Source organism: Triticum urartu, chromosome 3, assembly GCF_003073215.2.
Source record: "Triticum urartu cultivar G1812 chromosome 3, Tu2.1, whole genome shotgun sequence".
In the NCBI taxonomy this organism is placed as follows: domain Eukaryota; kingdom Viridiplantae; phylum Streptophyta; class Magnoliopsida; order Poales; family Poaceae; genus Triticum; species Triticum urartu.
In genome coordinates, this window is record NC_053024.1 from 445226574 (window position 1) to 445251090 (window position 24517).

Sequence of the window (24517 nt, forward strand, 5' to 3'; positions counted from 1 at the left end):
GTAGAAGAGCCATCGTTAATTTTAACTACTTAAGGGCAGCCAGCCATAGGAACATAGCAGGTACTGAACCAAATAATAACAAAGAGATACAAAGGATTTTGAATTTTTAAACCACAGTTAGTCTATGTAGAGCATCTATATAGCAAACAAATATGAACTTTCACAACAATAAGGAATGACAAGTAATTACTTTGCTCCCTTAATAGTTGATACTGGTATGCACCCATATGATCTTTCTGAAATTAGTACCTTCAATGGACCAATATTAGTATTATCAGTGGGCCAATATCTACTCCAACATGAAAAACAAATCGTGGTGTAAAAAGTGATATACAGCTGGTCCAACTTATTCAAGAGATTAACAAAGAAAGAAAATCTCCGCAATTAGAGTATATAGCTTGCGTCTGAAGATATGGACATGCTTAGATATTTGTTAAATAAGTAATCAATATCAAACTTGAGGTATGTATGACTGAAGAAGAAGCAAAACATCTGCATTAAGAATTCAAAGCCAACGAAGGAAATGCAGAGGATCAGACATCTACAATAAGTAGACTGGGGGCCCATATATACCAATGAGTTCTTATGTTCTTCATGGAGCTGAAATCACTCACAAACTCAGTTAAGGAGGGAGATAGAAATGCTAATTACTCTGCCATATGGAAATAGCAATACATGAGAGAGCAGTCACTGGAAAATCTGGGATCCTGATTTATATGCACGAACACTGATGGCCTGACTTACAAGCATGAACAAATAAGGTTAACCTCTGGAGGCTAGGTGATTTATATGCATGTTTGGCTGCCGGTGAGCTACAACTGGTGCGTGCAGTACGCACTGCTTGCCGGTGGCAGCGATGGAGAAGGGGCCATTCGGATTAGATCAGAGGGCTAGGGTTTGTACGAGGAGGAAGCAAAGTTCTTAATTTCCTGGTTGGCCAAACAAGCATGTGCTTCAGGAACAATTCAGAATTTTCATTGATTGATAAGCTTATAATCTTAATAAGAAAATGAGTTGATGTCTACATCAAAAGAAGGGAATAAGAGCAATACTGTGGATATAGCCATCATTTTTGTACAGGTAAGAAAGGTATCATCTTTCCTGATAAACTCTTCTTATTTAATTACTCATTTAAACATCTCCTAATGTTCCTGGTCATGTAAGCAAATATTAAACCTCATCTCTTTCGAGGGACAAAAAAATCAATGTTCATTTTCACATTGACTGAGTAAATTTATTATTCCTGAAAACAATTGAATGCATAATGTAGTTTATGAAAAGATTCCAAATTGTGCTGATCCAATTTTCAGTTTCAAGGAATGGCATATGTATAGCACATAGCCTACGACCTGTGATCATGACATATTTACTTGCCTGACAATGTTAAATAAATTAAAAATTCTGAAGTGCAATGGCACCTTACTCCACACAAAGCGTTTAAGATAACTTCATTTACATAGTAATACAATTTTTTTTGAAGAGGACCATGTCTTCTGAAGGGGAGACATACCTTCTTGACAGCCTTCACATTTTTCCTACATGGCCAGCTACAAAGAATCTCAGGCGCCATATACAGAGTAAGAATTAGCAAAGCTTGCAAGAATAATACTTCTAAATGAAATCTTGGATTCACCACAATTTTCAGCGAGTCAATTGAAGTCTTAAAAATGCTTTTAATTATTCAGGAAAAAAATCCTAAACAAAACTTAGGAACAAAGAAGCTAATCTCCAATGTGAATCATTAAAATTGATCTGTCCAGGGACTTGGTCGTTGGAGCATTTGCCCATTCGGCAAGTATATAAATACATCAAGAAATACATGAAGTCGATGCAAGTTTTCTTGAGCTAATCAAGAGGAGGTGCATTCTCTTTGCATTTGGGAGGCCTTTTAGTTGGTTCAACCATGATAGTAACTAAACACATGAGGCCTTAACTCAAGATGCAAGTAGGTCATCTAACCTAGAAGTGTCACCCATTGTTGGCCAGGGCAACAATCCTAGAGAATTATTACTTATACGGTGTCCAGGGACAGTAATGCAGTACCATGCACTGTAGATATTTGATTCATGGATGCAGTCAACTTACGCATATGGCTTCATCATCGGATTCAAGGGTGCAGGTCCTGGATAGTCGTTGCAAGCTGCGGAGAAAGAAAAACTCAAATTGGCGTCCGTGAGAAATGAGCGCTAGCATAGTAAGGGGCAGTTTCATTCATTCATCCATCCATTGAGTGTGGTTCAGTTTTCAGCTAAGAGAGCCAACCAATTTTATTTATGACAGCAACTGTAAAAGGACTAAGAATGATAGTTAGATGGGGCAACGAGGAGAGGAGGAAGGCTAATGGATTCTCACCGGCGCCGCAATAGACGCTAAACAGAATAATAACTCCCAAGCTTATCATTAGGTCAACCTCGCCGTCATCATCGGGACCACACCACTACCTCAGCGCAACCTGGTCCTTTGGTTGAAATTACAACTTTCTTCACCATTGGTTTCATTCATCAAGAGGATTTCCCTACAATTGGAAGAAAACATGCCATTATGCAAACTTCTTAGCACAAAAGTACGTGAATAAGCTTAGCAAATACTACCTCAAAACATAATCCTCGTAGTAATTCTTCCTGGTCATAAAGAAATTACTTGTGAATATAATTAGATTATCATACGTTTGATATAAGAAAACACTTTCAGCTTCACATGGGTCAAGTATCTTACTGCTACCTATTATTGTATGATGCTTTAGTTCCAAAAACTCACATGAATCAACTCGATGCCTTTCTTTGAAATAAGAAGAATGTCGCTCCTTATTTTTGCCATTGTTTTTGCTGCTATACTTGCTATTCTCGTTGATGTACAACAAGAACACACATAGTGCAAAGCCCTTTCGTATTGACATGAAAAGGCCGATAGTTCTGTGGTGGCATATATACAATAGCTTTACTCGTACAACCGTACATGCCCTAAATACAGTAGAATGCTTTCAGACTTAAGCACGTGAAGAAAAAACAAACTTACGATGGTGGTGGAGGTCGTTGCTTGATGCAGTGGCCACACACGCGCTGCTTGAGGGCTCATGGCGTACAGTTACTTGGACCCCAAAGGCCACGGCCTTGGATCTGTCAGGAGGAGGTCACGAATTGCTGTTGAGGACATACTGACGGGGGAGAGGCAAGGCCGCTCGTGCTGCCCACAACGCGACCACGCCCTGCCCCGGGGTTCCGCGACGGCAGCGGCAGTGGCGGTGTCGACCCACAACCACTCGCTGACCTGTGGTTCAGCGATGGCGGCGGCGATGGAGGCCTCTGAGGTTGGATGCCGAAGGCTGGGAAGCCTGGTTCCGCGTCGGTGGCGGTGGCGACGACGTCATCCCACAGCCACGACCTAGGAAAAAGATCGGGGGAGGATAGGATCGAGAGATGGGTCGGATCCGCGATGCCCCAGCAGGTCCACCCCATCAACGACGTGACCGCCCCTCTCCCATCCTCGGTGCCCGCAACACGAGTTGGTGGCTAGGGTTAGCCGCAGGGGCGCGCGCAGGGGGGGCGGCGAGGAGGTGCTGGGGATCAATGGGGGAGACAGGGGTGGAGCCGCGCTGGTGGCGGCCGACGCGAGGGGCGGATGGCGTCGGCTGGAATGGGAGGCAGGGGCAGGGCAGGGCGGCGGCGGCAGGCCCTGGCAGGAAGGTGGGAGAAGGGACCGGCTGCGTCTTTTTTCGGCGACGACTCGTGCAGGCAATTGCATCGAGGGCACGAGGGTGCGAACGCCTAGCTAATTTTCTTAAAACCAATGGAGGGGAGTTGGTCGACGGTATGAAAAAAAATCTACCAAGGTTAACCTACGAAAAAACCCGGACGAAAGTGGTGGGACGAAAATTGACCGGCGGAGACTACCAACTGCTCCATTAGGAGTAGAGATAATCTTGCTCTACCGGCTCAGAGACCAAAAATAGTTCCCCGACAAATTGTTGCTCTTCTTAGTCAGGTATGCAAGGAAAACAAATGGTGCCAAGAGCTCAAACTTTTGCTTGGGGGCTTCTTCACCGAGCTCTTCCCATTGGTAAAAGGGCAAGTAAGTTCTCCAAACATATTGTGGGAGAATGTGTTAGATGTGCTACTTTAGAAGATGAAATGCACATGTTTTTTCTATGCCATTTCTCTAAAGCTGCATGGTTCTTCTCTCCTTGGTTCATTAGAACGGAGGTCATTGCAGCAAATCATCATTCAACTCCTCAAATAATCCAGGCTTTGCTCACTTCGGCTCATCCCTATATCAAAGTCACTAGTTTATACACTTTTTGTGGTCTATTTGGAAGGCAAGAAATGATGCTCTATTTGGTAGAAAATTTTGCAAACCATCACAGGTGTTCTCTATAGCTAATGCAATCATGCAGGACTCGAAGCTTGAAGATATGTTTTTGACTCCTCACGAACATCGCTGCACTCGCTCGGTAGACCAACACGTAGTGCCACAACGGGATATTTTTCTGCTTGCGGGTAATGCCATCTTCTGTGATGCTGCTTGAAAAAATGAAGGAAATGTCCAATCATCTCCAGTGGGCATTGGCATCATCACCCAAACTGGAGGCAATCAACATCACCAACAACTGCATGTCTCTGCTTTGTCTCCACCAGCATCGACTCCCCTGCAGGCTGAAGCATTTGGATTGCATCTTGCTGTGATGCTAGCTGAAGTACTTCATTTACAAGAATCATGTTTCTACACGGATAGCTCTGTCCTGGCATCGGCGGCAAATGCGACATCCATCTTCAAGGATGCAGGCTATTGGAGCATTAGGCCCACCCTTGCGGCCATTCGGTCATCCCTAACTTTCCATTCCAGCAAGACCAATCATGTCAGTATGCATTATAATATTAAGGCTCGCCATCACGCAAAGCTAGCTCTCAAAATTCAGAATAAGCCTCTAGCTGTTAGGCGTCTTTCTTCAGACACAGGTCTTTGCCTTGGTAGGGATGTTATTTCCATGTCAAGTGTGAGTCCATTAGCACTCCTCTATGTAAAATGTTGCTAATGGAATAAAATCTTGTTATGTTTTTAAAAAGGAAAGATTTGAGCTCATATTATGAAAAGAGGGCGTATAAAGTATTTATATGAATTTGGTAAATCTTATAACCCAAAGGTCTTTCTAGAAGGTCCTTTGAATTCAATTTTCTCCAAACTTCATAAAAAATCCTGCAATATGGAGAGGCTCCGAAAGACAGGCTTTAAACGCATGGCCTGTGCGTGGGGATTTGAATCTGATGAAATGTAACCACGTGATCACACTCAAGAGGGAGGATTACGAATTTACGATGCTACCCACCAAACCTGAAGCAGCCGCTGCCGTTCACTTTCCATTTCTAATCCCCCCGGAACACTCTAGAAGCCCAATTTGGTTCTCTTCTTTAAACCCTGACCCTCATCATCTCCCCCTCGTGCTCTCTCTTTCTCTCGCTCTCGAACCTTCCGAAGTCCAAACCCTAGCGAGCTCCCTTCCGCCTCCCCCAAGACACAAACCTCAGATCTCACCCAGCCCACGCCATGGACGACGACTTCGACATCCCCGCGGGCGACGACATGATGATGGGGGACGGGATGGGTGACTTCGGCGGCGCCGAAGGGCCGGGGATGAAGGTGGGCGAGGAGAAGGAGATCGGGAAGCAGGGGCTTAAGAAGAAGCTGCTCAAGGAGGGCGAAGGATGGGACACCCCCGAGGTCGGCGACGAGGTCGAAGGTATCCGCACTACCACTGCTACAGTATTCCTCTCAAATCGCAGATGCTGCCATGCCGCAGTTCGATCCAGTCCGTGCCCCGCTTTAGGATTCAGATGGAGTGTTGAGTGGTGCGGAGCTAGTGGACAAATTAGGAGAAAAATTTGTACGAGTAGACACCTTGTCTCACGCTGTATGGTCTGTCAATTTTGAATCGTTGCTGCGATGCTGTGATGCGTGAAAGGCTAGTTCGCTCCTCTGGAATCAGTGAGGTGCTTTTTTGGTGGGATGCGGAGTTAGTGGTGAAACTAGGAGAAAATTGTATATGACTTCTCGCATGCTGTCATCTGTGAAGTTCGAATCATTTTTATGACATGGTTTGTGAAGTTTTGAAATTACTAAGATGTTTTACTGTGGGATGCGTAGTTAGTGGTGAAACTAGGAGTAAGTTGCAGACGGCTTCGCTCATGCTCTCATCTGTGAAGTTTGAATCGTTTCTGTGACATTGTCTGAAGTTTCAATCATTTATGTGACATTATGCTAGTTTGATTAGTTTGATCCTTGAGGTGTTCAAGCATCATTCGTTGTTGCTAGCTCTACCACATGGTTATGACCTGCTGTGGAAAGTGTACTTTATGATTAACTTTTTTTTTTGCGGATAGCGCTTGAATAATGAAATAACGGGAGTTTTTTTGAATGAAATTGCTCATTAGGGAAATTTATTATTGTTGCTATTGCTGTTGTGTCACTTATTGTTCCATGCCTGAACAGATTATGTATACTACTCCCTCCGTTCTAAATTACTCGTCATAGAAATGGATGTATCTAGAACTAAAATACATCTAGATACATCCATTTCTACGACGAGTAATTCGGAACGGAGGGAGTAGCAAATTGCCAGTGCGAACTTGAAAAAAGAACATGCTATTTTTGGTATATATATCACTAAAAATATGTTAGGTTTCACCAAAATCTATTCCTCTTACTTCTTTGGACGAGGTGGGGGAGGGATGGGGCTGATCTGGAGATACTGAGGAGTTTTCTGCAAATGTGGAGCAGAATGCAGGGTTCTTTTTCAAAATTACCACAAGTTACATTGCATGCATTGGGTGCAGATCGGATGGTCAAAAAGGACCGATGACAGAAACACCATCATCAGCAACCGAGTTTTATATGAGTGTATTTATATTTATATTTATGTATTTATAGGAGTGTATAAACTGCTGCATCCTGTTGGCTGAGGATTTGAATAAGTAATTTTTGGCTGATGTACCATTGCGTTGATGTTTCAGTCCATTACACTGGCACCCTCCTTGATGGTAAAAAGTTCGACTCCAGCCGTGATCGTGATGACACATTCAAGTTCAAGCTGGGACAAGGTTCATTTCTTCCTCCCTTTATTTTTATTATACATAATGTATTCTCATTTTTGGATAAGGTCTTGTAAACGATTTGATTGTGAGCAGTGTGCTGCACATGTTTACCTTTGGCTGGTGCGGTACATAACAGAATTATGGGGTTTCTTGTAGTTGATTAAACTGGGTAATTATTAAACGATCCTTCATTTGACAGGCTAGTTTGTTTTGGGCCTTGTGCTTGTGTGCTAAACAACTTCCTGCGAGCATGTGAGCTTTGGTAATGTGCACATGCAATCACCATTCTTGAACAAATACTGGACTGTAGTTGCTTGACAGAAGTTGCTGATGACCGACTAAATGCTAATTCAGCAAATTTCTGTACCAATGGGTAGTAGCAATCTTGTTCTTTCTTTAGTTTAGTCACGCTCGTCATTTATTAATTATTATAACAAAGTTAATTGCCGCAAGTTTGTTTCTATATGCTCCATGATGTTGGGATTGCACATTCTAGTGTATTTTCGTTACTTAGTTGCTAATTTGTTGCCAACTTATGTCCAGGTCAAGTAATAAAGGGATGGGATCAAGGCATTAAGACCATGAAGAAAGGGGAAAATGCACTTTTCACCATTCCTCCTGAATTGGCTTATGGTGAATCTGGTTCACCCCCAACTATTCCGGCCAATGCCACGCTGCAGTTCGATGTTGAGCTGCTTTCTTGGACCAGTGTCAGGGACATTTGCAAAGATGGTGGCATATTCAAGAAGATATTGAAGGAGGGAGATAAATGGGAGAACCCAAAGGATCCTGATGAAGTATTTGGTAATCTTTGCTAACTGAAACAGCTTCCTATCGCATGTATTCCCCTTCTTATTTGCGTAACCGACATTTCTTGTGTTGTAGTGAAATATGAGGCTCGGCTTGAGGATGGTACTATTGTGTCCAAGTCTGAGGGGGTTGAATTTACTGTTAAAGATGGTGATGCTCTCTCTCTCTCTCTCTCTCTCTCTCTTCCGCTCTTCTCTACACATGTGCAACCTGCTGAGAGTGTTGCACTCAATGCACTGCTTGCTAACAAATTAGAATCTGGTTTCAGGACACCTCTGCCCTGCACTGGCCAAAGCTGTTAAAACCATGAAAAAAGGAGAGAAGGTGCTCCTCACGGTCAAGCCACAGTGTAAGCTTATTTGAGGCTACCTTCCTTTGTATTTTTTCCCTTTTCCCGGGCAGGTTTTTGAACTTTGCATTGGCAGATGGATTTGGTGAGATGGGTAGACCAGCAGCTGGCGACGGAGGTGCTGTGCCACCAAATGCTGGTCTTATTATTGACCTTGAGTTGGTTTCATGGAAGACTGTCACAGAAATAGGGGATGATAAGAAGATCCTCAAAAAAGTTCTCAAGGAGGGCGAAGGATATGAACGTCCCAATGAGGGTGCAGTTGTTACAGGTATACTAGATGATACCCCGCGCGTTGCTGCGGAAATTTTATATTGATAAATAGAAATATTGATGGAGTTCGGAATAGAGAAATCATGATAGTGTTTTATGCTAACAATTAGTGCAAACATCGAAGTTCTTGCCATGGTATGAAACTGAAGCAAACGTACCCAAATGAGAGTTGTTCTGGATTGCAGTTGCACGGCCGGCCATTAGTGCAAGGAATATGGAACAAATTTGTCATTACATCTATAGAATAAGTACTGCTTCATTAGTGATAATGCATGGCAAAGAAGCAAATATAATTTTTTCAAAACAGAAGAGTATTCATTCATGCAGATACATGCACGTACCGGATCATCATGAAATGATCTCGGCCATAATTAAAGTTGATCAACCTAGTGATGGCTAATTGCTGATTTGGGATCAGGAAGAAGGCAGGGTAGATCATGAGAAGCTTGCATGGGTGTGGTTGACAATGTCCTGCATGTGGCGGAAAAAAAAGTTTATAGGTTACAAATATAAGGTGCACGTTTATTCAACATAAACGTAAATTCAGAGGCAAATTCAGAGATGGGGACTGAATAGTGGCGGAAGGGAGATGAATGGAAAAGATATGACCTGTTCTTTATCTACCAATGAATATTTCTTTGGGGTTTTTGTACGCATTTATCTTTTTATTAAAAGCCTTAACGAAGAGAGAGAGGTCAGAGAAACGGGTGCAGGATGTGGGGAAGGGTTGCAGCCATCGCTGGTTTATAAAGGCTGAAAATAAAACGCATGAGAGTGCTAGTCTTCTGTGCGTTGCATCTATTGGAAACGGAAGGCATGATGTGGCACGCATGTATGTTTGGAGATGATGATATGGCAAGATTGCTGAGGTGGATATGCTGCATGTTGAGATAAATAGTTGTAGTGGGGATCAACTTCTTAAGTATATATGATAAGCTTAACCATGATGGTTATTGTTTTAACTACACACGGCACCGCTGTTTGAGTATGAACTAATTGTTCTGTAATAAGTTATAACTGAATCGTATCTTTGTCATTGACAGTCAAAATAACTGGAAAACTTCAAGATGGCACAGTATTCTTGAAGAAGGGGCATGATGAACAAGAGCCATTTGAATTTAAGACTGATGAAGGTACCTTTTCTCTTTGCTTTTGTTTGTGCATGTTTTGGTCGCATTAAGTAATCCATTGAACTCCACTGTTGTACTGTGATGTGTGAATAATATGTTTGTTCCTTTTGGTTTATACTCTATTTCCAGAGGCGGTCATTGAGGGTCTTGATCGTGCTGTGCTAAACATGAAGAAGGGCGAGGTTGCTCTTGTCACTATTCCCCCTGAATATGCTTATGGCTCAACAGAGTCAAAGCAGGATGCTGTCATTCCACCTAACAGTACTGTGATTTACGAAGTGGAGCTTGTATCATTTGTAAAGGTGTGCTTCTCTTTGAAATGTTTCTGTGCATTCTTCTGATTCAGCATTCTGTGTACAGCCAAAATTATGAGCATCTTTTTGATACATAGGATAAGGAGTCATGGGACTTGAACAACTCAGAGAAGATTGAGGCCGCTGGAACCAAGAAAGAAGAGGGGAATGCCTTGTTCAAATCGGGCAAATATGCCAGAGCTTCTAAGCGCTATGAGAAGGTCTGACGTCTTCCTTTTGCTTTACATCTGTAGACATGTCATCTGTGTTCTCACTTTGCTCGGCTTCTCTATGGTGCCCGATTGACCATCTGAAATCCATTTACTTCCCAGGCTGCAAAGTTCATTGACTATGACACTTCGTTCAGTGAGGATGAGAAAAAGCAGTCCAAGCAACTGAAGATCACCTGCAACTTAAACAATGCTGCCTGCAAGCTGAAGCTGAAAGACTATAAGCAAGCCGAAAAGCTTTGCACCAAGGTACATTTATCACTGATCCCGCAATAGTGTATATTTACTATTCGTAACAAACCAAGGTAACACATCTCGCTCTTTTGACAGGTTCTGGAACTGGACAGCCAAAATGTCAAGGCTTTGTACAGAAGGGCTCAAGCTTACACTCAGCTTGCTGACCTAGAGTTAGCGGAGGTTGACATTAAGAAGGCATTGGAAATTGATCCTGAAAACAGGCAAGTTCTGATACTGACAAGGTTACACTGTCGATTTGATTTCTGACGAAGTTGCTGCTTGTGACAGGGATGTGAAGTTGACATACAAGACTCTGAAGGAAAAGATCAAGGAAATCAACAAGAAGGATGCCAAATTCTACAGCAATATGTTCTCTAAGATGACCAAGCCTTCAGCAGAAGAAAGCGTAAGCACATCTGCATCTCTCACTGTTTAATTTCGTGTCCACGCAGCAGATATCTAATTGGTTTCCCCAATCACAGAAAGCTTGAACTGGAGCAGTACCCAAAGGAAGGATAGGAGTCCCGGAGTGCGCTCAAGGAAGGGCCAGATTGCCTGCTCAGCTCTATGGGCTGGTTAGATCACACATGTGCTTGGAGTTGCTAAAAACTAGAGAAATTTCAGTTTTGAGGTTGCCAGGCGATATTTTTTCTTGTCAAGAACAATGCATGTTTAGACCTTTGCATATTATAGTGTGTGCTTTCCGGGAAATAGATGGTCCTTCCTTAAGAATCTGTGATGTGTGCTTTCCTAACGCACCCTTATGCAAGGTTTCGCTGCTTGAACGTCTCATTTCAGAGTTAATCTGAAGTGTGTCGGCGCTCCTGCTGAAGGCAGCGTATGTGATGATAGCCCCTAACACAAAGTATTAGGGTCTGTCTATGTTGCATCTAGATGTGAGATATCTCACATCTAACTATGACATGATCCCACGTCAGCAGGTAAACAAGCCCACACCCTGTCCATTGTTTGTATCAATTTCATGTATTTCTCGTCAGCGGTACCGCCCCGCCCAGTTAGTGCCACGAGTCTAGGTTGTCGTGCGTCTTTGTTTTTTCTTTGCGGGTGATCGGCGTCTTCGTTGACCCTTTTTCTTCTAGCGCGTGTACGTGTGTAAAGAAGTTAGCACTTGTAGGCCCAACGTGTAAGCCGGTGTTGTGATGGAGCCTGTCACATTGCGTAGAAAAGAACCCTGCTGATGTGAAACCCCTCTCTTTATCCCCTGTCACTTTCACCTTTATGCTTTCTTCCCTTTTTTAGCACGTGAAAAAGCAGCATGCATGCATTAATCAAGTTTGGTTTGGCAAAAAAATAAAATTTGAAAAAATGACATACTCGAATTTTTTTATGGACGAGATGATTTTTTTTTAAATACATGTTAAACATCTTACAAACACATGACGAGATGAATTTATTTTTTAAACATGAAGAATATTTTAAAAGTCACACATGGAGAAAAAACCAAAAATAATCAAATTTACATATATAGAATGAACGCGCAACTGGCTCGATTGAGTTTTGTTTCATAGGTGAAAATGCACATGCGCCCACTTGCAAGTTGCAAGTGAATGTGTGCTTGCAACTGTGATGAAAAAAAAAACGCATGCTCCAGTTGCAAGTCGAGGGTGGGTTTGCAACTACTATGAAACAAAACACATGTTCAGTTGGCAGTCGAGTGTTAAGTTGCAACTGGGACAACTACGAGCCCATTTACTAGTTGAGGGTAGACTTGCAACTATGAAAAATACCAAACTATGAGCCTAGTTGCGAGTCAAGGGTTCGATTGCAACTAGGATGAAACAAACTATGTGTCCAGTTGCGAGTCAAGGGTGAGCTAGCAACTGTGATGAAAAATAAAAACACATACTCTGGTTGCGAGTCAAAGGTGGGCATGCAACTGGGACAACTACGAGCCCGGTTGCGAGTCGAGAGCGGACTTGCAACTAGGACAAATACAAAACTATGAGCCCATTTACAAGTCAAGGGTCGACTTGCAACTGGGATAAAACAAACTACAGACCGAGTTGCCAGTTAAGGGTGGACCTGCAACTGGGATGAAAAACAAAACACGGGCCAAGTTGCGAGTGAAGGTTAGACTTGCAACTAGGATGAAATAAACTATGAGCCTAGTTGCGAATCAAGCACGGACTTGCAACCCTGACAACTACACAAAACTACAAATACCATTTGCGAGTCGAGAGTGAATTTGTAACTAGGACAACGACAAACTATGATCGCAGTTGCGAGTCGAGGGTGGGCTTGCAACTGGGATGAAAAAACACATGCCCAGTTGCCAGTCGAGTGTGGTGTTGCAACTAGGACAACTACGAGCCAATTAGCCAGTCGAGGGTGGACTTGCAACTGTGAAAACTATGAAACTGTAAGCCTAGTTGCGAGTCAATGGTCCGACTTGCAACTAGGATGAAACAAATTATGTGCCCAATTGCGAGTCAAGGGGTGAGCTTGCAACCGTGATGAAAAAACTAAAACAAATACTCTAGTTACGAGTCGAAGGTGGGCTTGCAACTAGGACAACTACGAGCCGAGTTGCAAGTCGAGGGCGGACTTGCAACTGGGACAAATACAAAACTACAAGCTCACTTGCGAGTCAAGGGTCGACTTCAGCTGGGGAAAAAACAAACTACAAGCCCAATTACTAGTTAAGGGTGGACCTACAGGTAGGATGGAAAACAAAACATGGGCCGAGTTGCGAGTGAAGGTTGGACTTGCAACTGGGGAAACTACACAAAACTATGATACGAGTTGCGAGTCGACGGTGGACTTGCAACTGAGACAACAACAAAACTATGGGCCCAGTTGCGAGTTGAGGGTGACTTGCAATTGGGACAACTATGAACCTACAAGCCCAATTTGCGAGTCAAGGGCGGACTGGCAATTGGGATGAAACAAACTACTGGCCTAGTTGCGAATCAAGGACAGACTTGCAACCCTGACAACTACACAAAACTATGATATCATTCGCGAGTCAAGAGTGAATTTTCAACTGGGACAATGACAAACTACGAGTTGCGAGTCGAGGGTGGGCTTGCAACTGGGGAGAAAACGAAAACACATGCCAGTTGCTAGTCGAGTGTGGTGTTGCAACTAGGACAACTACGAGCCAATTAGACAAACGAGAGTGGACTGACAACTTTGAAAACTAGGAAACCATAAGCCTAGTTGCGAGTCAAGGGTCTGGCTTGAAACTGGGATGAAACAAATTATGTGCCAAGTTGCAAGTCGAAGGTGGGCTTGCAACCGGGATAGCAACGAGCCTGGTTACGAGTCGATGGCAGACTTGCAACTGATACAAATACAAAACTACGAGCCCAGTCGCGAGTCAAGAGTCAACCTGCAGCTGGGATACAACAAACTACAAGCCCAATTGCGAGTTAAGGATGGACCTGCAACTAGGATGGAAAACAAAACACGGATCGAGTTGCGAGTGAAGGTTGGACTTGCAATTGAGAAGAAACAAACTACGGCCTAGGTGTGAGTCAGCAGTGAATTTGCAACTGTGACAACTACACAAAACTATGAGACGAGTTACAAGTCAAAGGTGGACCTGCAACTAAGACGACAACAACAAAACTATGGGTCTAGTTGCCAGTCGAGGGTGGACTTGCAACTGGGACAACTATGGAACTACAAGCCCAGTTGCGAGTCAATGGTGTACTTGCAACTAGGATGAAACAAACTACGAGCCTGGTTGCAAATGAAGGATGGACTTGCAACCATGACAACTACACAAAACTACGATACCATTTGTGAGTCGGAAGTGAACTTGCAACTGGAACAATGACAAACGAGAAGCCTAGTTGTGAGTCGAGCGTGCACTTACAACTGGGATGGAAAACAAAACACATGCCCAGTTGCAACTAGGAAAAACGCGGACCCGGTTGCATGTTGAGGATGGAGTTGCAACTGGGACACAAATGATTACCCTCCGCCCCCACAAATGAAGATTGCGATTCAAGGGCGGACTTGCAAGATAGTTGTGTTGGGTTTCGTAGTAATTTTAAAAAAATTCCTACGCACACGCAAGATCATGGTGATGCATAGCAACGAGAGGGGAGAGTGTTGTCTACGTACCCACGCAGACCGACTGCGGAAGCGTTGACACAACGTAGAGGAAGTAGTCGTACGTCTTCGCGATCCAACCGATCAAGCACCGAAACTACGGCACCTCCGAGTTCGAGCACACGTTCAGCTCGATGACGATCCCCGGACTCCGATCCAGCAAAGTGTCGGGGAAGAGTTCCATCAGCACGACGGCGTGGTGACGATCTTGATGTACTACAGCAGCAGGGCTTCGCCTAAACTCCGCTACAGTATTATCGAGGAATATGGTGGCTGGGGCACCGCACACGGCTAAGGAATAGATCACGTGGATCAACTTGTGTGTTCTAGGGTGCCTTTGCCTCAGTATATAAAGGACTAGAGGGGGGAGGCTGGCCGGCCAAGGTGTGGCGCGCCAGGAGAGTCCTACTCCCTCTGGGAGTAGGATTCCCCCCCCCCCCAATCCTAGTTGGAATAGGATTCACGGAGGGGGAAAAGAGAGAGAGGGGGCCGGCCACCTCTCCTAGTCCTAATAGGACTAGGGGAAGGGGGAGGCGCGCAGCCCATGTAGGGCTGCCTCTTCTCTTTTCCACTAAGGCCCATCATGGCCCATTTAGCTCCCGGGGGGGGGGGGGTTCCGGTAACCTTCCCGGTACTCCGGTAAAATCCCGATTTCACCCGGAACACTTCCGATATCCAAAATAGGCTTCCAATATATCAATCTTTACGTCTCGACCATTTCGAGACTCCTCGTCATGTCCGTGATCACATCCGGGACTCCGAACAACCTTCGGTACATCTAAATGCATAAACTCATAATATAACTGTCATCGTAACCTTAAGCGTGCGGACCCTACGGGTTCGAGAACAATGTAGACATGACCGAGACACGTCTTCGGTCAATAACCAATAGCGGGACCTGGATGCCCATATTGGCTCCTACATATTCTACGAAGATCTTTATCGGTCATACCGCATAACAACATACGTTGTTCCCTTTGTCATCGGTATGTTACTTGCCCGAGATTCGATCGTCGGTATTCCAGTACCTAGTTCAATCTCGTTACCGGCAAGTCTCTTTACTCGTTCTGTAATACATCATCCCGCAACTAACTCATTTAGTTGCAATGCTTGCAAGGCTTAAGTGATGTGCATTACCGAGAGGGCCCAGAGATACCTCTCCGTCAATCGGAGTGACAAAACCTAATCTCGAAATACGCCAACCCAACATCTACCTTTGGAGACACCTGTAATGCTCCTTTATAATCACCCAGTTACGTTGTGACGTTTGGTAGCACCCAAAGTGTTCCTCCGGCAAACGGGAGTTGCATAATCTCATAGTTATAGGAACATGTATAAGTCATGAAGAAAGCAATAGCAACATACTAAACGATCGGGTGCTAAGCTAATGGAATGGGTCATGTCAATCAGATCATTCAACTAATGATGTGATCCCGTTAATCAAATAACAACTCTTTGTCCATGGTTAGGAAACATAACCATCTTTGATTAACGAGCTAGTCAAGTAGAGGCATACTAGTGACACTCTGTTTGTCTATGTATTCACACATGTATTATGTTTCCGGTTAATACAATTCTAGCATGAATAATAAACATTTATCATGATATAAGGAAATAAATAATAACTTTATTATTGCCTCTAGGGCATATTTCCTTCAAGTTGTTTGTCAAGTGAAACACAAAAGGCGAACCAGTTGCATGTCAGGGTGGAGTTGCACCTAGGAAAAGAAGTCTATGATTGAAAACCACAAAAATCACAAAATCCCTAGATGAAAACACAATGCAAAAAGGCAAAAAAAGTATCCAAGGTCACATCACAGTCATCATTGATTGCCATCTTCTTTCATCGTGTGGACAAAGATCGAACCCCTTAGTCGTCTTCCTCCTTCCTACTCGCATCGGCTCTACTCCAAGGCAAATGGGGATGGGAGGGAGACAATGATGATGGAACTGAGGAAGCAGTAATCAACTCATGTCTTCAACTTATAAAATGCATGCCAAAAAGAAAAACGGGTCTCGAGATTGCATCACGAAGTCGGCCCAACAAAAGACACACACGTGAACGGGATGACAAGTGGACACCGGACGTACACGAGACATGGAAGTATAAGACGTGCATGAAAAAATAATCCATGATCAAGATTTGCACAAACATTTTAAAAGCGAACAGGTCGAGCGATCAGAAACCTAGATGAGACATTGCTAAATGTGTTGAAAAAAAGTTCATGAACTTGAAACAAATAAATAAACAAAGACAAAAAAATGCTAATCATGGATATAAATATGTTTCTGGTGCATTCAAAAATATTGAGTGTATATTGAAATAAGTTGACATGTGCTAAAAAAACCGAGTAAGATCGACAAAGAAACAAAGAAAAATGCATAAACCACCAAAATAGAAAAAAGAAATAGAAAACCCAAAGCCTATGGAAAAAAATGAAGACAACGATAACTAAGAAAAAAACAAAAAAGTCAAGAATGAAACAATTCAAACCAAAAAACAAAAGGTAACCAATGCAAAAATTAAAGAAGGAAAACCCAAGAAAGAAACAAAAAATGAAGAAAACCAAGAAAGAACATAATAAAGAAAAAAAAGGAAACAAAGAAAAAGCAAAAGAAATTAAAACAATGAATACCGAGAAAAGCAACAAAAAAATAAAATTAGCAACAAAATTATCATGATTCTTTTTAAAAATCATGAATTTACAAGCATTTAAATTTTAAAAAGTTCATAACTTTAACACAAATAAACAAAAAATAAAACGTAAAAGTGAAAGAAAAAAACAGCAGAACCGACTCGTGCATTTCTACCCTGCACCCCACCATGGAAAACAACACATCTTAGGCAGGAAAAACAACACATTTAATCATGAAAGAATGAAATCGCTGTGCCTTCCTATTAATGCCTGGCAAAAGGACATCCGTATAACAGTCTAAAGCTGTGTGTGCATAACAAGCCGACAAAAACAAAAAAAGCCCGGTCGTGCGCACACAATCAACCGAGGAAAACAAACAACAACGAGCACATCGATGCGAATCAGGCTCGTACAAAGAAACGGGCGAACGCAGGAGGCGGGGGCAGAAAAAAAAATGTGTGCACGAATCCTAAAGACAGTACAGAATCCAATGGCTCTAGACTTAGATGTGAGATAGCTATTTCACATCTAGATGTGAAATAGCAAATCTGAAAGTATTAAGCCACTTACACTTGCGATTGGGAAACCACATAAGTATAAAAGTAATTGTTTGGTAGGCAGGGGTTTCCCTATCAGGACCCATCAATATGAAGCCATTTCATCCCCGAAGCTCTATCTGAAGATCACGGAAGAAAACGAACACTTTCACTGTTCACCCGCTGCGGCTGATGACTGAGCACCGTCCATCCCGGATCCGAGGGTCTACAATCTTCTACTGTTTATCTTCTTTCTTGGGCTGATCCCGATGCTGGCTATATACCCGTGTAAGCGTAGAGGCAGTCAAATCTCTTTTGTATATGGGGTTGAACCCCTACCCAATGCCATGGTCTGGCCGGCATAAACTCTCCCGTGTAATTGCTTGATTCGAGTGAAGCATTCCTCTGATAGTAGCTAATCTCTGTGTAATGCTCTGTTTCACCTTGTTCTCTGAATCCCCTAGTCATTCCGTATTGAGATAAGGTGCGAAATAGCAGTTAAAATCATAGTAGGAATAGAATAGAAGAACTTTATTTGCAAGGAAGGTACAAATTAACAGTTTTGCTAAAGCACATGTAGACATTCCTTACCACTAAATTATGCAAAGCAACAAAATAGCATTGGTGAATGCTCTGAGTGAGCAGGCTGGCCAAATAAATGATGCAGGATGTAGCCGGGGATGGTGAGAAGCAATCAGGTGCAGAATGCAGAACACCAGCACACCAAATTGAGCTAGCACACTACTGCTGACACAATGGTTCTTTAATTTAATTAGTCATCAGATAAGAACAATGCTACTTCTAGAGCGTGCGTTCATGCAGGTGCTCCTTCTCTGATAAATGTACATCAACTGGCTAAGTCTTGATTTTTTACCTCATTAAGGGCACAAGTAAGGCCGGTGTTGGATGCATCAAGAGCCTCTTTTTGCTTACGAGGAATGGATTAAAACAAGAACTCTAGTACAGCTACTCAGACGTTAGGACACCACTAAGCTGCCAACCAAACGATTACACGATTCGACAGCTCCAGTTCTGAACCTAACAAGAGATCACGACAAAAATGGTACAGGGCAGCTGAACGAGGGACACAACAGTTCATGATGAACAAGGGACTGGATCAGTGACTAACGTGAATCGAGGCCTGTTGGGGAACTATTGGGACTCGAATTCGTTGAGCAAGTAGAATTTTAGTGTTAAGAAGAAGAAATCAACAAAGTACAGGACTACTCGAATCAAATAACCGAGCAACTCCAAACAAAAAAGTGATGATGGGACAAACTGAAGTCTGAGACATCATCAGTGCGGACACACGACAGAGCAAACCGGAATGACCATTTACAAATCTGGACAAGCCTAACCACACCGATACACTAGTATGAACTCCAGAAAGACCCTCAGCACGGTCAGTTCATGGAGTGGCAGCAAATAAACGGCATCCACTGCTGCTTCTTCCCTTTCGGCGACTTCTCCACCGGTAACCTGGCCGGAGAGTTCCAGTCTTGCTGCTCGGAAACAGGCTTGACAGGCGAAGGGTTGTCCTTCGACGATCGGCGCCTGAACGACAGCATTCGGTCCTTGGTGCTCGCCTTCTTTTCTTTAACTTCAAATTCAATGCCTTTCTCGGAGAGAAGGGACTTCAGGGACACATGGCTCTTATCTGAATCTATTGTCATTTCCTTGTCTGTGATCTCTTCATTTGGATGGTCATTTGCGCTATCCTTGGTTTTGGTCTCTGCTGCAGTCTCTTCCTTCTGCTTCTTTTCTTCAACACCATCAGTCCGAGCATGGTCCGCGGCAGTGTTTTCATCCCGGTCCTCTTCTTTGGCATCATTTGTGCCCTGTGGTGTGCTGTTCATGTGAGAACTAGAGTCCGCGACAAGGATAGTACCTGCATTGCCTCCGGCATTGACGGATGTAGGGTCCGAAGTAGGCTCTTCACTCTCCTTTCCTTTGACATTATCAATGGTGTGGACCAAGCTAACATCAAGAGTAGATTCTGGAGTTACCTCTTCTTTCTCCTTTCCTTCAACGGCATCAACAATGCTTACCGCATCAGTGTTGTGAGAGGTTGGCTCTGACATAGTTTCTTCACCCTTCTCTTTAACAATATCTGTGTCGTCAAGTACATTTTCGTGAGAACTAGGGATCTCTGTCATGTCTTCATTCTGCATATTGTCTTCGTGTATCACATTAATAGCATGAGGAGCAGGACCTGGCGTAATTTCTTCATCTTGCTTCTTTTCTTCAACTTTATCTGTAATAATGTTCGTCATCTGAGCAGTAGGGTCTGCGGTAGTTTCTTCACCGTGCTTCTCTAATTCAACTATAGTTGGGAGGTCTGCGGTAGTTTCTTCACCATGCTTCTCTAATTCAACTATAGCTGGGAGGTCTGTGGCAGTTTCTTCACCGTGCTTCTTTAATTCAACTATAGCTGGGAGGTCTGCGGTAGTTTCTTCACCGTGCTTCTCTGATTCAACTATAGCTGGGATATCCACCACATTTATCTCATGAGCAGTTCCGACATGGACAACACTCTGTTCCTTTTGCACAATTATGTCTCTGCTGCTTATCACATCGATACTGTCAGAAGCAGGATCTGCTATCACCTCTTCAATCTGTTCTTTTTCCTCAACACTACTTGCACTCTGTAATATGCTGGTCTTCAGAGTACCATCTTCTGCACTGATTTCTTCAATCTGCTTAATCTCTTCGATGTTATCCGTACTGCATACATCATTAGTCTCACGGGAGGTAAGGTCCACACTAACGTTCTCAATTTGTTTATTCTCATCAACATCATGCTCGCTACTCATACTGATCTCCTGAGTAGGGTCTAAGCTAGGCTCTATTGGGTCAATTTGAGATGGCATGGAAATGACATCACTTGTATGGCTTGAATTATTCTGTGTGTCATCTTCTGTTGTCACCTCGGAGGTATCTTTCTTTGTAACATCAGAAGCACTACCAGCTGATATGACCTCAGCAACAGGACTATCCACAGCAGGCTCTGTTGCACTTGATACAGCTTGGGTAACCTCATCTGCAGAATGCTCATTGAATGTCAGTTCATAAACAATAGTCATAAGGGAGATAAAATAGTTGGAGATATTTATGACCATGTTGTTACTTGTGAAATAAAATTACGGTATTCCAGTTTATCTAACTTGTAGACAGGGCTAGATGATTGGATACTGAGGCCTCCTATTTGAGCTGTATAATTAAATTTCAAGCATAAGATAAAATTATCTTTGTGATTTCAATAGAACAACCAATAAGCTAACAACGCCACCGTATTTAGGAATTAGGGATCGTTTTCATCATATGTTGGTTACTATAAGTATAATGCACAAATATGAATTCTGACAGCTCAACCTGACCAAAAGCCCAAAATCAGACTTCACCACTTCTTACAAAAACTTTTGCAACCGAACAACAAAAATAGTACAAAATACAGAGTACAGGATCATCAGCACAAAAACTCAAAGTCTCACCTGCACCAGGATAGCTTGACCCTTCTTCAAGGCCCGTCTGTTTGGAGTTTGTCAGCTGATCTGCTACCACAGAAGTAGAATCAATTTGCTGTTGTGTTTCGACAACATCTGCTGCCTCCAAATGACAACCACCAGAAGCAAGTTGAGATAAATCATCACTACTGGTATCATCTGTGTGGGCATTATTATCAGTATAAGGCTCCTTATTCCCAAGTACATCGACAGGTTCCTTGATGGTACAAACTTGCTCAACTGGGTTAGGTTCGATAACCCTGCTTTCGTCCTTGGATCCAGTGTCTTCACTGGGGTTTTGCTCTCCGGGAACCACACCTAAGTTGTTGACATATAGATCTTCCTCCACTGTAGTAGGACTATGCCCCTCAACAATTTTGGTTTGCAGCTTCTCTTGATAGAACGAATCAACCTCATTACCTTTTACCAACATGCCCTCACTAGTTTTGTCTTCATCAATGGTGTTGATCATACAATCGTTTTCAGTAACGGCAATACCATCAGTGCTACCAGCTGTAGCAATTGTTTGTGCAGAAAATTCACCTGAAGCGGCATCTGATGCCAGGGACACAGCATTAGACTTGCTTGTTTCATCTGCAGAGAAGTCTGGACTGAATCTTGCACCATCTTCAGGCTCTGACTGACAATGGGAAGCGGAGGCATCCTGATGCTGATCACCACTACAATGTGATTCAGACGGATACAAATCTTGAAAATGCGGTGCGCTTTCAGGCAGCCGCAGATCAACTTCAGTTTGAACGTCAGTTCCATTAGCCTTAGGAGGCCCTTCAGAAGTCACATCATTGATAATGACGTCAACTCCGGCACTATTAGAGGAAGAGTGCACTGCAAAATAAATCCACAGAATAAATTAATTACAGTTGTAACGCATCACAAAAATACAACAGCAGTGAGAAGAGCATTGAAGAAAGTGTACGCATATGGCACGGTGAATAATTAAATAGCCCTGGACTTTCTGGCAGTGTGCTATGCTGCCAGCACAGGATGTTGACAATTTCACAAGACCCCTAGTACTAAGGAACAACAAGCTGCCGGCCTCGCTAATTTACTGAGCGGCATTATTCTACCGATCTTTGGCATGTACACACAGTATGGGATTTCCAAATCATCATTACCCCGAAGAATATTATCCTAACCCCGAAGTTGACAACGAAGTACACACAATCTGAACATTACACCGCTAATCGAGAAGACAGGAACCGCTGTACTGTATTCCAGCCTTGAACATCAGTACGATTTCACCTAATCATGGAAGTTCTTCTCTGCATAGGCAGGCTGATAAATGGGAGGGAAAAAAGAAGTAGAGTAGCAATTTCCACCTGACGAACCGCAACCAAATCATTCGACATAGATTTTTGGCAAATAAAACAAAGAACGGGGAATATTCGGGGAGGAATAATTGGAGCAAACCTCCAGTGTCGTCGTCATCTACTGCGTTCCCAACATCCTCCGCAGATCCGGGCAAAACGGCGCCAGAATCCGAAGCAGGCGCCCCATTTCCCTCTCCTCCGACATCCTCACCTGGGTCGTCGAGGACACGCAAACGCATCAGCGCAAGAACAGCGCAGACGCAAGCAACGCGCCGGAAACAGAGCGGGAAAGGAACCGCGCGGTACCTGGCACCAATTTCTTGCCTTGGCGCTCTTCCTCTGCCTCCGCACTGGCGGCGGCGGCGGCGGTGGGCGGTGACTTGCCGCCGCCAGCGCCGCAGTTCTTGCGGTGCGCGCGCCGCTGCTTGGCGCTGGGGTGCGCGCTCGCGTACTTGTACCCGCACAGGTGGCACAGGTGGCCGCCGCTGCACGCGCCGTCCCCTCCCCCTGCACACACGCACACACGCGGGAACCGCCGCGGTTACATCACACGACGAGCCAGGAGAGAAAAAGAGAGCAAGGGGCGCCACAATGCGCTGAGCTCACCGGCAGCGCCGCTCCTGTTGCCGCCGCTGTCCATGGCGAAGCGAGCAGTGTGGGTCTCGGCGCTCCCGTGCTCGGCAATGGCGGCGGCGGCGGCGAAGAGTAACCAGTAGCGTGGGTCGCGTGACAGGTCGCGTCCGGGTCTCCCTTCTTGTGCTGCTTTCGCGAACTCCACTCTGCTCTTACTCACCCCGCGCTGTCGGGGCCCACGGCATCCGGGCCCACGCGTCAGCGATAAATTAACGGTGGCGCGTTAAACGCGCGGCGCGGGGGGCCCTCGGCCGCGGAGGGACAAGAGACTTTCTGGTCGTTTACGTGCAGTTGGGGCCCGCGGCGCTTTCCCTGGAAGAGATCTGGGCCGTCCGTCGCGCAGCTGACGGCCAGAGATGCGGATAAGCTGTAACAAACCGGCCAAGATTCTTCACGAGCGCAGGGGTACCCCACGTGGGGGGTAAAGCGAAGGATTCTTTCCTCGCTCCGGGTGGTAGTAGTTAAGGTAACCTGCGCAGCCTTTCGGTTGCGGATAAAATCATTTCTTGTTTTGTGTAAAAAAGCATCACTATCCATTTAAGCATAGTACAAATGAAGACGTTTATACACATGAGCATACAGTCAACCATATGAACGCATGCCTACCCTTATAAAAAAGACTGAGCCGACATATTATTTTAAAATTCATGATGATGTGACCACATACACCTATATAGTTAATGGAAACATTTTCTTTAGAAAAATGCAAGCATCAGTGCAAGTCTAAAGACTTAAACTCTAGCGCACCGGTATGTCATGGTATGAAATTCTTTGGACTACAAGATCAAATAGTAAAACAAGGTCTCATGAATAATGTTCAACAAATGAGAATTTGGTTTTATCTAAAACTTAAACTCTGGCGGACTGGTTTCACCGTAAATAATCTAACCATGTGACCGGTTCCTTCCTCGTGTGTTCATTCCGCTCATGGTTTTCACTTGGGGCAGTGTGGCGATGTGATGTTACCATCCAAGCCACCTCAGCCCAACCGGGATATCGGGTCCTACTGCATGTGCTCACTGGCGACAGCTTCCAACCAGAACCAGCGTGTATCATATGAGCTGCTGATTGGGTTCGTAGACAGGCGCGAGCAATGGCAATGGTGGTGTCGTGATTGAATCATTGGTAGCCAGGGGCGCAACCGGCGTGACCGCCGTGGCCGAATCATTGGATGTGTTGTTGGACAGGTAGCACGAAACCCTCATCTTATTTGTTTTTGGGAGAGACAAGTAGTAAATCGGGCGCATTATTGGCGCTTTGGTCCAGCCTCTCGTCACCCTTTCTTCGTGTCAATCTCGCTTAGGACCAGCCACCTTTACACCAGTTTGAGCAGGATGTAGAGAAAGAAACTCGCCGCACTGCATTAGTTTTTTTTAGTGCTATGTAAAGGTATC

At 44.1% G+C, this 24517-nt stretch overlaps 2 protein-coding genes across 2 annotated transcripts; one reads left to right on the forward strand and one right to left on the reverse strand.

Annotated features, from left to right (window-relative positions):
• The first annotated feature begins 5400 nt into the window (after positions 1-5400).
• LOC125544272 (70 kDa peptidyl-prolyl isomerase) lies at positions 5401-11133 on the forward strand. Its single transcript, XM_048707887.1, has 13 exons — positions 5401-5731; positions 7002-7088; positions 7626-7886; positions 7968-8042; positions 8161-8241; positions 8318-8512; positions 9558-9647; positions 9774-9946; positions 10036-10158; positions 10270-10416; positions 10498-10625; positions 10693-10810; positions 10887-11133. The coding sequence occupies exons 1-13, from the start codon at positions 5539-5541 to the stop codon at positions 10893-10895; spliced, it is 1680 nt and encodes a 559-aa protein (XP_048563844.1). The 5' UTR covers positions 5401-5538; the 3' UTR covers positions 10896-11133.
• A 7651-nt stretch (positions 11134-18784) lies between these two features.
• LOC125544273 lies at positions 18785-23297 on the reverse strand. The gene is made up of 5 exons (XM_048707888.1): positions 23097-23297; positions 22797-22997; positions 22591-22701; positions 21148-22005; positions 18785-20696 (listed from the first exon to the last, which is right to left on the reverse strand). Exons 1-5 carry the CDS (start codon positions 23128-23130, stop codon positions 19060-19062), a joined length of 2841 nt encoding a protein of 946 aa, XP_048563845.1. The 5' UTR covers positions 23131-23297; the 3' UTR covers positions 18785-19059.
• Between the last annotated feature and the right edge of the window lie 1220 nt (positions 23298-24517).

Bases quoted from the DNA above. Each gene is read 5' to 3' on its own strand.
- LOC125544272 (XM_048707887.1), top strand. From the start codon at position 5,539: ATGGACGACGACTTCGACATCCCCGCGGGCGACGACATGATGATGGGG. The intron at 5,732-7,001 runs GTATCCGCACTA...TTGATGTTTCAG, and splicing joins GGTCGGCGACGAGGTCGAAG to TCCATTACACTGGCACCCTC. The intron at 8,043-8,160 runs GTGATGCTCTCT...ATCTGGTTTCAG, and splicing joins TGAATTTACTGTTAAAGATG to GACACCTCTGCCCTGCACTG.
- LOC125544273 (XM_048707888.1), bottom strand. From the start codon at position 23,130: ATGGACAGCGGCGGCAACAGGAGCGGCGCTGCCG. The intron at 22,702-22,796 runs GTACCGCGCGGT...TCGACGACCCAG, and splicing joins AGGCAAGAAATTGGTGCCAG to GTGAGGATGTCGGAGGAGAG. The intron at 20,697-21,147 runs GTGAGACTTTGA...AGCATTCTGCAG, and splicing joins GTCAAGCTATCCTGGTGCAG to ATGAGGTTACCCAAGCTGTA.